Raw genomic sequence first — 14,185 nt, 5'->3', positions numbered from 1 at the left:
TTCCTTGTCTCGGTTACAGTTAAAAGCTTGGGCGTTCTCTTTCTGCTGCAGCAGTTGCATGTGAATCAATCTGCTTTCTGAATTTACCTTTTGCCAAGAGTGTGTTTATGGGATTAGAACAGTTAATTAATAATAGTCACGGAATCTATTGTTCTGTTAAGTTTTTCAATAGAGTTACAGCTAAGCCAATCTTTTTTCTTTATTCTTTCTTTTGTTGTATTTTATCTGGAATGTATGAATAAATTATGTTTTGCTTAACATCGAGTAGTTTGACCAATCAAAACTGGAACACAACACCTTACATTTACCTTTAAAATAAGAAAAAATTAGAGTCTAGGCTACCTTCTTAATATATTTTGAGGGGGTTTGGTCTGGTCCGTAACGTATTTAACCTACAATTTGTGCCAGCGTTTCCTGACAGGGATATCTCCTGAATCCTCACCCTCATACAGTCGGCAGCATGAAATAAACACTGGGGGAGAGAGGGGAAGGAAGAGAAGGGGGCAATACAATACTTAGCTGCTGTGCTTTCCCCCACAGAAACTTGAAATTCTCAATGTTGCTTTCAGCGAGTGGTCGTAGTCTGTGCTGCAGTCTACAGCAACACTCTCTAGACCACTGGCCCTCAGGACAGTCCCTCTGCAAACTAAAATGCATCAGTACTGTTCTAAGTAATTGTAAAACTCCATCTGTCAATAGGAATGATTTGTCTGCCACCGGGGAGAATAGCCAACGTGATGCCTTTGTTCAGAAATGATTGTAAGGATAATGATGACAGAACAGAGGTAGTAAGAACTGCCGATGCTGGAGTCAGAGATAATGCAGTGTGGAGCTGGAGGAACACAGCAGGCCAGGCAGCATCAGAGGAGCAGGAAAGTTGATGTTTCAGGTCGGGACCCTTCTGAAGACCCGAAACGTCAACTTTCCTGCTCCTCTGATGTTGCCTGGTATGATGACAGAGCAGTTGGTTTAACTTCAGGAATGGAAAAAAACCTTCCAGAAACAGTTATTTAGGACAGAATCAGTCATCACATGGAGAAAGGTGGGTTGATGATGAAGAACTTGCGTGAATCTCTAAAGGAGAAATCATATTTATCAAACTTGCTGGTGTTTATTCAAGAGGTAATGGAACCCTGTCAATGCTATTGACAGACGAAATTTGACACAGTGCCATATAACAGGCAAAGTGTGAGCAAAGTTGTAGGTCATGGTTTAAGAAGGACAGTGGCAACATGCGGACAGAATTGTCTGAGGGATAGGAAACAGAGAGTAATGGTTAATAGTTACTTTTTCAGGCTGGGGGAAGGTTTGTAGTGGAGCTCCCCAGGGGCCGGTATTGGGACCCTTGCTTTTCCTGATGTACGTTAACGTGCTGCATCTGGGTGTGCAAGGCGACAATTTCCAAGTTTGCAGATGACACTGAACTTTGAAGAATTGTAAACTGTGAGGAGGACTGTGTGGAACTCTAAAAGAACATTAACAAGTTGATGGAATGGGCAGATAGGTAGCAGATGAGATTCGATGCGAAGGAGTCTGAGGTGATGTACTTTGGTCAAAAGAATGTTAAAAGATAATATAAAATCAGGGGTGCAATTCTAGACAGGGTGCAGGAGCAGAGGGAGCTGGGGTATATGTGCACAGATCACTGAAGGCTGAGAGAAGCATTTTTAACAGTCAGTGGAATCAAGGGTTCTGGGGAAAAGGCAGGAAAGTTGAGTTGAGGATGATCAGAGCAGTCATGATCTCATTGAATAGCGGAGCAGAGTCGATGGGCTGAACGGCCTACTTCTATTCTCGTATCTTATTATCTTACACGTACACATCAAAGTACTAACCCAGCATCTGTACACAGCAAGGTGGAAACCGTAGCTTGCTAAACGGCCTGATCGATTGGAAAACTTGGTACTCACGCATATTGTTGAACCTGGAGATCCAGGAGCACTCAATGGACGGGTGGAGCTGACACTTCCCGGTGATGTTTGGGATGGCTGTGACTTTAAAAAAAAAATCAGGAAGAATGTTAGTTGGACAAATGTAAGTGAGGTGCAGCTATTGAGCGAAAGTCTGTCAAACAGTCTTCACTTTGGTGTATTGTCTAACTACTGTTTGAGAAGGAAAACACTGACATTATAGCAAATGTGTTATCTCGCACGACAAATAATCGGGAGACCTGGAAGCAGGAGGTCAAAGCTCACCACTGGAATTTAAGTTCAGTGATTTAAATAAATCCGAAATAGAAATTCAGTCTCAATGATGGTGACTTGGCAAGTCGGCCTTGTTGCAAAAATCGATTGGCTTCACTCAGGTCTTGAAGGAAAGAAATCTGTCATCCTTAGCGGATCTGGTCGACATGTGACTCCCGATCCACTGGGAATATGGTTGACCTGAAACTGCCCTCGAAATGGACTAGCCGACCACTCAATCATCCAGAAGGTGGCTCACCCTCTGATCTCAAGGGGAATTAGGTATTGGCAACTATTGCTGACCTTTCCAGTGACACATGTATCCTGGATGTTTTTAAATGGTTGAGAAAACCACAGGCTCCCTCCGTATTTGCTGTATCCAGTGTTTCAGTACAGCACCAAACCTGTATCAGCAACATAAGAGGCTATGGAATAAGGATTGTTGCAATCTCAGATTTCCAGTGATTTGATGCTTCCCACCGTGTGCTTAGACATTTCAAGGTCAGAGAGGGGACAAGGAAGAGGCAGCACAAACATTGATTCTTTGCTTTCGTCCCACCCCCTGGAAGCTCGAGTGAGCGATGGAATTGTTTGTGTTTTCAAACTGCCCCACACAGAGAGAGGGACAAATGGCCAGTCACAGGCAAGTAGCCAAGCAGAAGATTTGCTGATAAATGTAACCAACTTTTGATTGGATTACCAACACCGACCATCATTCAGTATTCAGTGATGTTTGATTTGTGAAATGCTGGGAGCCTTAGATCGTTAATAGTTTCAGAGGTTCCCGGGGATTGTGTGTTTATCTCCTCGATTCTCCTGGGAGTGGATCAGTATTTAACAGAAGTCCCAGCACTGTGTCAGGATTTACATTTGCGTAGTGTGTCCATATTTACAAGAGGCCTCTGGTTGTGGATCTAGACTAACAGGGAGTCCCTTGGGAGTTTGTTAGTATTTACAGGGATCTCAGGTATTTAAAGAGGTCCCCGGGAGTGAGTCATCATTCACAGTGTATCCCTGGAAATGACAGCACCAAGGAATGTGTCGATATTTAGTGAGGGTCTCCAGGGAATGTGTCAGCATTTACACAGGGTTTGTTGGCGTGTGTCAGAATTTAATGAGGAGCGTGTCAGTGTTTACAGGGTGCGTCTCCGGCAGTGAGTCAGTATTTACTGGGAGGTCTCCAGGAGTATGTCAGTGTTTACTGGGAGGTCTCCAGGAGTATGTTTATTGGCGGTTATCAAGACCATGTCATGTGGAAGTGATGGGAAGGTTTCCTTTGAACCTCACAGTCTTTTTATGCTTGGGTATCCAGGCTTTCTCATCTCTCAACAGCTCACAACGACTGAGCGAAAACACACCCAGCAGTTGTTGGAACATCAGTGCCTGAGATTTCACACAGTAACACAGTGCAATCTCTGAGATTAATCCTACCTTCTGCATGTTCACAGTCGCAGTTGCACTCACTGATCAGCTGATGAGTCTGCAGGAACAGATTGAAAAATGAAAAGAGAAACCTTCGATATTTCTTCCAAAGGCTATTTTGAAGTCAGTTTGTCTCCATGCGCACGAACCAAATCTTATTTATTATTTGGGTCATTGCAACCTTTGCTGGTAATGTAAGCCTTTAAATCCCCAGTATCATCCTGGTAAATCGATGCTGCACCCCTTCCATATCCTTCCTGAGGAATGCACAAAGCAGGGATCCAAATAGTGTCTGGTACGTTGATGTATACAAACTTGCTGAACCTGCCAACGTGTGTCTGTACAGGACCTTGCTCCTCTGGCCTCATGAGGATGTGACAGCATATGCCTTTCAGATAGCGGATGCACAGAAACAGGCCATTCAGCCCACTCACTCCATGTTGTTCCCTCCCATAAATCCATCATCTTAACCCTCAATCGCCTGCTCCCTCAAGGACCTGTTTATCGCCCCCTTCGAAGACATTGATAAGGTTCACTTCAGAAACTCCCTGTGGGAGGGGATTCCATATTCTCATGGCTCTTTGGGGTGAAAAGGCTCCTTCTCAATTCCTGTTTGGATTTCTTGGGGACTGTCCCATATAGCTATGGAAAAGGCCCAGCCTGTCAATCCTTTCTGGATGTGTATAGTCGCATTTCTAGTATTCTCCTTATCAATTATCTCTGCACTGACTTCCTATCCATTTTACAATATGGTGACCCCAAACAGCTCAAAGTGTGCGATGACCAAGGTTGAATCATAGAATCCCACAGTGTGGAAGCAAGCCATTTGGCCCATTGAGTCCACCCGAAGAGTATCCCACCTAGACCCATCCCATCCCCTCCCTGTAACCCTGCATTCCCCATGGCTAATCCACCTAATGTACACATCCCTGGAAACTATGGGCAATTTTAGCATTGCCACTCCACCTAACCTGAACATCTTTGGCCTGTGGGGGGAAACCGGAGCGAACCCTGCACAGACACGGGGACAATGTGTAAACTCCTTTTAGGCAGTCACTCGCGGGTGGAATCAAACCCAGGTACCTGGCGCTGTGAAGCAGCAGTGCTAACCACTGAACCACCGTGCGATTCAGCTTTAGTATAACACCCTGTACTTTTCAATTCTGTCTCTCCAGAAATAAAGCTGAAGGCTCAGTTTACAATTTTTTAATGATTTTGCAAATCTAGTTCTTAGTGAGTCAGCGTCCTAACTCTAGCTCAAGGACTCTGTCCATTTCTCCTGTCCTCTGGGGTCACCATTTTACATACAATGGAACTAAGACAGAACAAGAGGTGAGTGCATGCTGCTGACTCTGTGCACGCAAAATTAAGAAACAGCATTAGCAGTGTGAAAGGTTACTAACAAATACTGTACCAGTTAAATGATGAACGTCAGTGCATTCTGAGAGTATTGCTTCTTCTCTGGCATGCTGCACAGGCTGAATAATTCTTCTCTGTGAAAAACAACAAGGTTTCAATTCCTCTGTTTTTAACCTCAGTTGATTCGCCAAAAATCAACAGATCATTTCCTACCACTACCATGCAGCAGTCACAGAGAGCTGCACTGTTGGAGAGTCAGTGCTGAGGGAGCGCCGCACTGTCGGAGGGTCAGTGCTGAGGGAATGGGCACTGTTGGAGGGTCAGTGCTGAGGCAGCGTCGCACTGTCGGAGGGTCAGTACTGAGGGAATGCGGCACTGTCGGAGAGTCAGTGCTGAGGGAGCGCCGCACTGTCGGAGGGTCAGTGCTGAGGGAGCGGGCACTGTCGGAGGGTCAGTGGTGAGGGAGTGGGCACTGTCGGAGGGTCAGTGCTGAGGGAATGCTGCACTGTCAGAGGGTCAGTGCTGAGGGAGTGCCACACTGTCAGAGGGTCAGTGCTGAGGGAGTGCCACACTGTCGGAGGTTCAGTGCTGAGGGAGTGCTGCACTGTCGAGGGGCTATTACTGAGGGACTGCCACACTGTTGGAGGGTCAGTGCTGTGGAGGTGATGCACTGTCGAGGGGCTATTACTGAGGGAATGCCACACTGTTGGAGGGTCAGTACTGTGGGGATGATGCGTTGTGAAAATTGCAGTTCTGATTGTTAGAGTGCTACTGTACTGGAGAAGCTGTATCTTAGGGTAGCCATTAAACTGAGGTCTCACAGTAGTGAATGTTAAAGATATCTCCATCCTATGTGGAGTTTCCCTGACCAACTCTCCTCCCCCAGTCATAACACTCAAGATGGTGTTGGTTGTTTGAGCATTCAACTTATTTAACGTGTTCAGAACAGTGAAGTGAAGGTTGATTGTTAGTACAATAAGTTATCGTTTTGCTAAGAAGTAATTTGAGGTCATCATAAGCAAGCTTCTTCTCTATTGAGCTGATTAGATCCAAAGAAATAGTAAGCAGATCTGACGAACAAACACAGCATATTAAATCTTGCCACTGTCTTTAAGCTAGTGCTGTTAAGTGTGACACACTTTGTGAAATGAAAGCTAACAGCCCAATGAGTGGGTTCGGGATGAGCTACAGTCAGTGAGGAACAGGGCAAATAGAGAGTGAACAGAGTCAGAAGGTGAACATCGGGGTGATGTAATCAGCCCTGGATTGTTCAGGCAATGAATTAGAACAGGCTTGGTTAGCTGAATGGCCTCCACCCTTTGAATTAAACCACGAGGACTCTCTCTGGCATTTCCTTTGCAATTTGTGAGTCTGACTTCACTTGTGTTTGACCTTTTAACACCGACAGTTCTCCAGTAAGGAGAATCAAGATGGACATGGTTTGACATTGCATGTAGCCCTTTGAGCAGGAATGGTTATCTGCCCAGATGTAGCACCCTTCAGCATATTGATGTGTCAGTGAAATCAGCTCGTGGCAGGGAGAGCAGTCCAGTCAGACCAGTCCCCACAATATCTGTTCACAATGAGTTCCCCGTCCCGGTCATGAAGCATAACAGAAGGAGCAAGTCACTAGCCAGTGTTATGGACCAGACCAAACCCCCTCAAGATATGTTAAGAAGATAGCCTAGACCCTAACTTCTACTTAAGTGCCTGGCATTGCGTTCTGGATGCAATTCAATTGAAGCATAGAACATAGAGAACACAGAACAGTACAACATAGGAACAGGCCCTTCAGCCCATGGTGTTGTGCCGAACATGATGCCAAATTAAACTAATTCCTTCTGCCTGCCCTTGGTGCATATGCCTCCATTCCTTGCTAATCTATAAGTCCCTTAAACGTCCCTATCATATCTGCCTCCACTACCACCCCGGCAGCAAGTTCCAGACTCCTACCACTCTCTGTGTAAAAAACCTGCCCATCACACTCCTTTAAACCTCCCCCCCCTTACCGTAAATGCATGCAAAACACACTTTATTTATACACTATAGTTATAAGATGACAAAAGAAAGGAGAAATTGGACTAACTTAACTCGATTGGAAAACTTGACAGAGTAATAGATTATTTAACTACTAAACAGTACCTGTTCCAATATAATAACATACCATAAACACACCCTTGGCAAAGGCAAATTCAGTAAAATAGATTGTCTCACATGCAATTCTAGCAGCAGGAAGAGAACCCCAGCTTTTAGTTGTATAGGAATTAGTTTGCACATTCTCCCCGTGTCTGTTTGGGTTTCCTCCGGGTGCTCCGGTTTCCTCCCACAGTCCAAAGATGTGCAGGTTAGGTGGATTGGCCATGCTAAATTGTCCGTAGTGTTCACGGAGGTGTAGATTAGGTGGGTTATGGGGTGATGGGTCTGGGTGGGATGCTCCAAGGTTCGGTGTGGACTTATTGGGCCAAAGGGCCTGTTTCCACACTGTAGGGATTCTATGATTCTAGTTGAGAGGAATAGGAGCTTCCACGTCCAGCTTCAAGACCCCAGCAACAGCAGAAAGCTGAAATTGAAAATCCTGGTTCTGTGGGAGCTTGACCCCACTCATTCAGGATACTTCTTTTATTCCAACTTTTAAGGAAAAAAACCCAAGGACTTGCAAACTGTCTACTTCATTGGCTGTGAGTAGACTGCTCGACACCTCATTTGCAACCTTTTTTCATTAAACAAACCAGGACAAAATACACCTCATAAAGCCTTTGTATTGCCACACGAGACAGAGGCAAGCTCAGAGGTTGAGGTTGAGACTTTTGTAGTTATTTGCAGAGTTCTGGCTCAGATTGGCTCTGCATTCTTGGTGAGCAGAATTTGGTAGAGGGCTGTAGGGTCATGCAGGGTGGGGACCTGGGGAGTGCAGGTATTTCAGACCATCAGGTTTTTGACTGTGGTGGATATGTGTGCCTTGGTCAGTGAAGATCGCACACAGGAGCAGTCAAGGGAACCGTGAGCTTGAATTTCTTCGCTCCTAGATCCTATCAGGGGTTAGCTGAATAGCTCTTCAGTGTCTCAGATAGAGCTATAACACCAAGGTCACGAGACATATATACCCACTTCATGAAGGCTAAACAATACAGGACTGATGGAAACCTAGGGACATATAAACTGAAGGCCGCTCGGCCCCTTGTGCCTGTCTACTCGTCACCTAGATCACCGCTGATCCTGGAACTCGACACCATTTCCAATACTATCACAATTTTTAATTGTCTCAGCCTTGAACATACTTAGTACTGAGCATCCACAGCCATCCAGGGTTCAGAATTCCACAGGTTCCCCACCCTCTGAGTGAAGAAATTCCTCCTTGTCTCAGTCTGAAATGGCCTCCCACTCATTCTGAGGCTGCTGCCCCTAGGATCATGATCCTCCATCACCCCTCCCCACAAGCCCAGTGGGGGTATCTACCCTATCAAGACCTGTCGGAAGTTTGAATGTGTGGTGTGGTGGCTGAGTGGTTAGCACTGCTACCTCATGGTGCCAGGGACCCAGGTTCGATTCCAGCCTCAGGCAACTGTCTGTGTGGAGTTTGAATATTTTGCCCGTGCCTGTGTGGGTTTCCTCCCACAGTTCAAAGATGTGCAGGTTTGGTGGATTGGCCATGCTAAATTGCCCATAGTGTCCAGGGATGTGCAGGTTAGGATGGATTGGCCATGCTAAATTGCCCATAGTGTCCAGGGATGTGCGGGTTAGGGTGGATTGGCCATGCTAAATTGCCCATAGTGTCCAGGGATGTGTGGGTTAGGGTGGATTGGCTGTGCTAAACTGTCCCATAGTGCCCAGGGCTGTCCATGCTGGATGGGTTAGCCATGGGAGATGCAGGGTTATAGGAATAGGATGGGATGCCCTTGAGAGGTTTGGTGCGGACTCTCAAAAGGCCTGCTTCCACACTGTAGGGGATTCTATGATGCAATGAAATTAAGTTTCATTCTTCTAAACTCCAGAGAATACCTCCTCAATCTCTCCTCGTACAGTCCCACCACTCCAGGGATTAATGTGGTGAACCTGCACTGCATCGCCTGCTGTGGCAAGTATATCCTTCCTCAGGCAAGTAGACCAGAACTGTACAGATAGGGCATCAAGGCCTTAGAGAGCAGACGGTGCAGTGCCCAAACCAGCTGTATGGTACCCACCCCAGTTCCTTCCTGCAAGGGTCTCGCTCACTTCTCCATAACATGGCCCTGCAGAGAGGTAGGGACCTTGAAGACTGTGGGGACAGGAAACTCATCGCCGTTACTAATTAGGGGTGAAAATCTGAACTTTAGTTCACTGGGCTCCTGTTTCCGTCTCTGTAGTGGAAATACGTTGACACTCAGCCAGACCAGGAATAGCACAGCAACTCAAACAGCAGCAACTGAGGGGGAGAGACAACCTGTGAGGTTAGGGTTGACAGCGAAAGTGGTCATAGTGTGTTGTCAATATGCGGCGAATGACCCACAGCATGGTGCCTTTGCATTCAAAACACAATCCTGTCTGAAAACACATCAATGTTCTGAACAGTTGCTTTTGCAGTTGTGTAATTAATAGGACAAATAAACACTCCATTATTGCTTTGCTAGACCTTTTTGTTTTTAACAGGCTTAAGAGAATGGCAGCAATGGGTGCCTAATTGTGTGCCGCATTGTGCTGAACTGCTGGATGCTGGCCTCTGGCTTTTGCCATCCATTGTTTGTTGCTCTTGCTGGCTGAGAGTGTTTTGCTGACACATGGCCTGCATTCTGCTGAGGCATTTTCGCATTAAGTCTCCACGTGAGCTAATAGAGGCGAGTTCCCTTCCACACAAACACACTGACAACTGTTTGAATACAGGGTAGGGAAGAAGTTTGCTGCCTGGTCACATTTGTAGTGATTGTAATGAGGTAGGCCTCATAGAATTTGAGTTCCCTGATTGGGGCTGTTTATTTTGTCTTAACAGGGAGCCTTGGCTGACAGATAGAAACAGGAGGGTCAGACATCCTGTTCACTCCAAGAGCTGGCTCTGAGGGAGCTGGATCAGTGTCAAGGACTCTCCATGTGAATTGTTTACGGGATACTGGCCTCTGTGGAATTCTTTCAGTGGTGACGAGAGAAAAGCACGCTGCTGAAGAAATTTGCTTGCAACACGAGTCTTTGTTTTGGGATAAGCATTTCTGGCATCATGCCGTTATTGGGAAGCTTGACTCATACAATCCTGCTGTCAAAGATTGGGCTCAGTGTGTGAAAAGAATGCGTTATTTTTTTCTGGGCTAATGACATTGGGGCAAATGAAAAGCAACAAATAATTCTCCTGACTGCTTGTGGACCCGCATCTTTTTTTGGTAGTTAGGAGCCTAACTTTCCCTGAGGAACCAGACACTAAAACCTTTCATAAGTTGACTGATTCAGTTCAGGTATATTACAACCCCAAGCCTCCTCTAATTCTGCTGTCAGTTTTACTCGGCAATTCAAGAACCAGGGTTATTTGTATCAGAATTTTTTGACTCAGTTAAGACAACTGGCAGAGGCATGTGACTTTGGTTTAACTCTAAATGAGACGCTGAGAGACCGGTTGGTATGTGGGATCAATGATGTCAACATGCAAAAACGCCTACTAGCTGAAGCCCAACTGGACTTCAGACAGGCACTACAACTGGCTTTATCACTGGGAAATGCGGCGAGTGGAGCATATGAGTTACAGGGTATTCCAATGGAAGTGGACACCCTTGTCAGTCCAACTGAGCTTGGGGAACACCACTTGGGTGAAGGCGATTTCGTGGCCTCACTCATGACGTATCCGAAACAGAGGGACTCTAGGTCAGCCCACAGCAAAACCCCAAAACAAAGCCAAGTCTCCGCCAAATGGTTAACATTTTCTTCAGAATCTGGCCATTATAGCCATTAAAGTTGCCGCCAGTATGTGAACTCGAGACAGTGAAAGACTAAATAGAGTAAGAGAATTCATAGGCTGGTATCCAGGGAAGTGCACACCCTGGAAAATTCACCTACATCTGGGTTGGAACACTTAAATTGCTTAGCAACATGCAAATCAGAACCAATCAAAATAAACATCTGGTTAAACGGTCACCCGGTTGTGATGGAGGTCAATGCTGACGTGGCTGTTTCAGTGATCGTAGAACCACTCTTTAACAAAATTCACTCTGGACTCCAACCCTTAAGTTTGCGCAAGACCTCAGCCAGACTGAGAACCTATACCGGGGAACCTTTGCAGATGAAGGGTACAGCTTCAGTTCTGGTCTGTCATGAGAAGCAGCTGTAGTAAATGATTCGGGCCCAAGCTTGATCGGACAGAACTGGTTGAGAAAGATTTACCTAGATTTGCTCAACATTTTTCAATTAAAAAATGGCCGCCTGAGTGAAGTCCTAATTAAATACCTAGAAGTTTTTCAGGAACGTCCAGGGACTATTAAAGGAGACAAGGCCACTTTACATGTTGACCAGGAAGCAATCCCATGATTCTGTAAGGCCTGCCCAGTGCCATTTGCCTTATGGGTAAAAGTAGAGGCAGGAATTAGGAAGCTGGAGAGCAAAGGAATCATCAAACCAGGCCAATTTGCAGAATGGGCAGTTTTGCGAAGCCTGATGTGTTGGTTCACCATTGTGGGGATTTTAAACTAACAGTAAACAGGACGGAATATCATGATGGGCAGGACGGAATATCGTTATTGCCTCGAGCAAAGGTCGTCACCAGATACTGGCTGAACACCACCAGAGTCGTCCAGGGGTTTCCAAAATTAAGATGCTGGTGAGAAGTTATGGCCTGGCGGCCAGGATTAGATGCAGACATAGCAGTGTTGGTGGAGAACCAACAGAGACATAAATTACTGCCAGCAGCTTTTCCATATTTGGGGAATGGCGATCTAAACCCTGGACTCGGATACATGTCAAATATGCAGGTCCTTTCATGGGCTGTATGTTCTTAGTCATTGTGGGCACCCACTCAAAGTGGCTGGACACGCATAGAGTTCATTCGTCAAACACGGGGACGACAATAGAAATACTGCACGCATTTTTTGCAAGACATGGACTCCTGAAAGTTTTGGTCACAGATAATGGGCAGGGAATTTGAGTATTTTCTAAAGTCAAACGACATTCAGCATATAAGGACAGCACCATATCATCCATCATCCAATGGTCTGCCAGAAAGAGCAGTCCAAACTTTCAAGGCAGGCTTAAAGAAACAGCCTACAGCTTCATGAGTTGCCAAACTGTCCTGGTACCTATTTGATTATAGGACCAGCCCTCCTGCAACTACAGGGATAGCTCCAGCAGAGTTGCTCATGGGGAGAAGACTTTGCACCAGGTTAAATCTGATCTTCCCAGACCTGGGAGGGGTGGGTGAAACAGCATCAGGAATGCCAATGCCAGACACAAGACTCTGCTAAGCAAGAGTGAGAGTTTATTTCAAGGGACAAAATTTAGTGTAGGAACCATGGGAATGGCCCTGCATGGTCAGGACCAGTGACATATGAACTTCAGGTAGGTGCAACAGCCCAGAACAAGCATGTAGTCCATATGAAAGCTGCAAACTTGCAGACGGTATGGGAGTAAAATGATCCAGGCTTCTCGACTGCCTTTCCAACTGTTCCAGAACTTGTGGGTTCTCCCTCTCCGTCAAACGTTGAAGTTACCTCAGAATCTGAGATGGACATAGCGGATGTTGCAACCTGAAGAGGAGAATGAATTTCTAACAAGACGCTTCGGGCGCAAGAAGCAAGCTACTGTGTGTTACATGCCACCTGTATCAGAGGTGGAGTTGGAGGAAGCTGACCCGGTGCCCTATGAGGAGCTACAAAACAAAGAACCAGCCTATGTCCTCGGACTCATAGCGGGTGGAATGTAGTGAATCTGATAAGGTCAGTCAGGTGGACCTCATAGAAGCTGAATTCCCGGATTGGGGCTGTTAATCTGGTTCCAATCAGGGAGCCCGGCGGACAGATATAAACAGGAGGTTCTGTTCACTCTGAAAGCTGGCTCTGAGGGAGCTGGATCAGTGTCAAGGACGCTCCACACGTAAATAAGGGGTGACGTGGTAATGAGCTAGAAGCCTCTGCGGAGTTGTTTCAGCTTTGGTGGGCAGTTAATGGGAGGCTGTGCACATCCAGTGTGATGGTTTTCATGTGGAAAGTACCTGCTGAATTGCAGTTTCGGAAGGGCCTTAAATAGGCCCTGCTTCCCAAATATAAAACTGGGGCGAAGGCCTAATTCAGGAGCCCACTTTGATATGAACTGTCATAAGAGAGAAGAGGCCTGCCGCAGCTAAATGTAGCCCAAACAATAAAAGGGAAGCATCTAAACCAATTATTGACTTGAAAATACCAAAAGGAGGACTGATCACACTTGGTAAAGGAGCAGATGATCTATGTTTAATTTTCTGATTTTGCTTTAGGGTGTAATATCTGCATAATGATACCAGGATCCCTTGCTCTTCGATTTAAAAGGTACCGTGCGATCTTTTTATCCGTCTAGGGTCTCGGTAATGTCTCATTCAAAAGAGATCACCTGTAACAGTGTAGCACTCCCTCAGTACTGACCCTCCGACAGAGCGGCACTCGCTCAGCGCTGACCCGCCGACAGTGCGGCGCTCCCTCAGCACTGACCCTGTGACAGTGCGGCGCTCCCTCAGCACTGACCCTGTGACAGTGCGGCACTCCCTCAGCACTGACCCTCTGACAGTGTGGCGCTCTCTCAGTACTGGCCCTCCGACAGTGCGGCGCTCCCTCAGCACTGACCCTCCGACAGTTCGGCGCTCCCTCAGCACTGACCCTCCGACAGTGCGGCACTCCCTCAGCACTGACCCTCCGACAGTGGGGCGCTCCCTCAGCACTGACCCTCCGACAGTTCGACGCTCCCTCAGCACTGACCCTCCGACTGTGTGGCACTCCCTCAGCACTGACCCTGTGACAGTGCGGTGCTCCCTCAGCACTGACCCTCCGACAGTGGGGCGCTCCCTCAGTGCTGACCCTCCGACAGTGCGGCGCTCCCTCAGCACTGACCCTGTGACAGTGCGGCACTCCCTCAGTACTGACCCTCTGACAGAGCGGCACTCGCTCAGCGCTGACCCGCCGACAGTGCGGCGCTCCCTCAGCACTGACCCTGTGACAGTGCGGCGCTCCCTCAGCACTGACCCTGTGACAGTGCGGCACTCCCTCAGCACTGACCCTCTGACAGTGGGGCGCTCCCTCAGCACTGACCCT

The 14,185-nt window shown here is 46.9% G+C and overlaps 1 protein-coding gene across 6 annotated transcripts in view; it reads right to left on the bottom strand.

Moving 5' to 3' along the window:
* Positions 1–14,185, bottom strand: part of dmtn (dematin actin binding protein) — a 50,566-nt gene that overhangs the window by 26,693 nt on the left and 9,688 nt on the right. For 5 of the 6 annotated variants that reach the window (XM_048618475.1, XM_048618477.1, XM_048618473.1 and 2 more), the window contains 3 exons: positions 5,020–5,098; positions 3,615–3,663; positions 1,911–1,994 (listed from right to left, as the gene is read on the bottom strand). In XM_048618475.1, the coding sequence (XP_048474432.1) occupies positions 1,911–1,994; positions 3,615–3,623 (93 nt within the window). In that variant the 5' untranslated portion in view covers positions 3,624–3,663; positions 5,020–5,098. The remainder of the gene's footprint in view (positions 1–1,910; positions 1,995–3,614; positions 3,664–5,019; positions 5,099–14,185) is intronic. The other variant, XM_048618474.1, reaches the window with a different exon arrangement.

This window comes from Rhincodon typus, chromosome 40, assembly GCF_021869965.1.
Source record: "Rhincodon typus isolate 14 chromosome 40, sRhiTyp1.1, whole genome shotgun sequence".
NCBI lineage: Eukaryota > Metazoa > Chordata > Chondrichthyes > Orectolobiformes > Rhincodontidae > Rhincodon > Rhincodon typus.
This window is presented reverse-complemented; position numbering and strand designations above follow the sequence as displayed.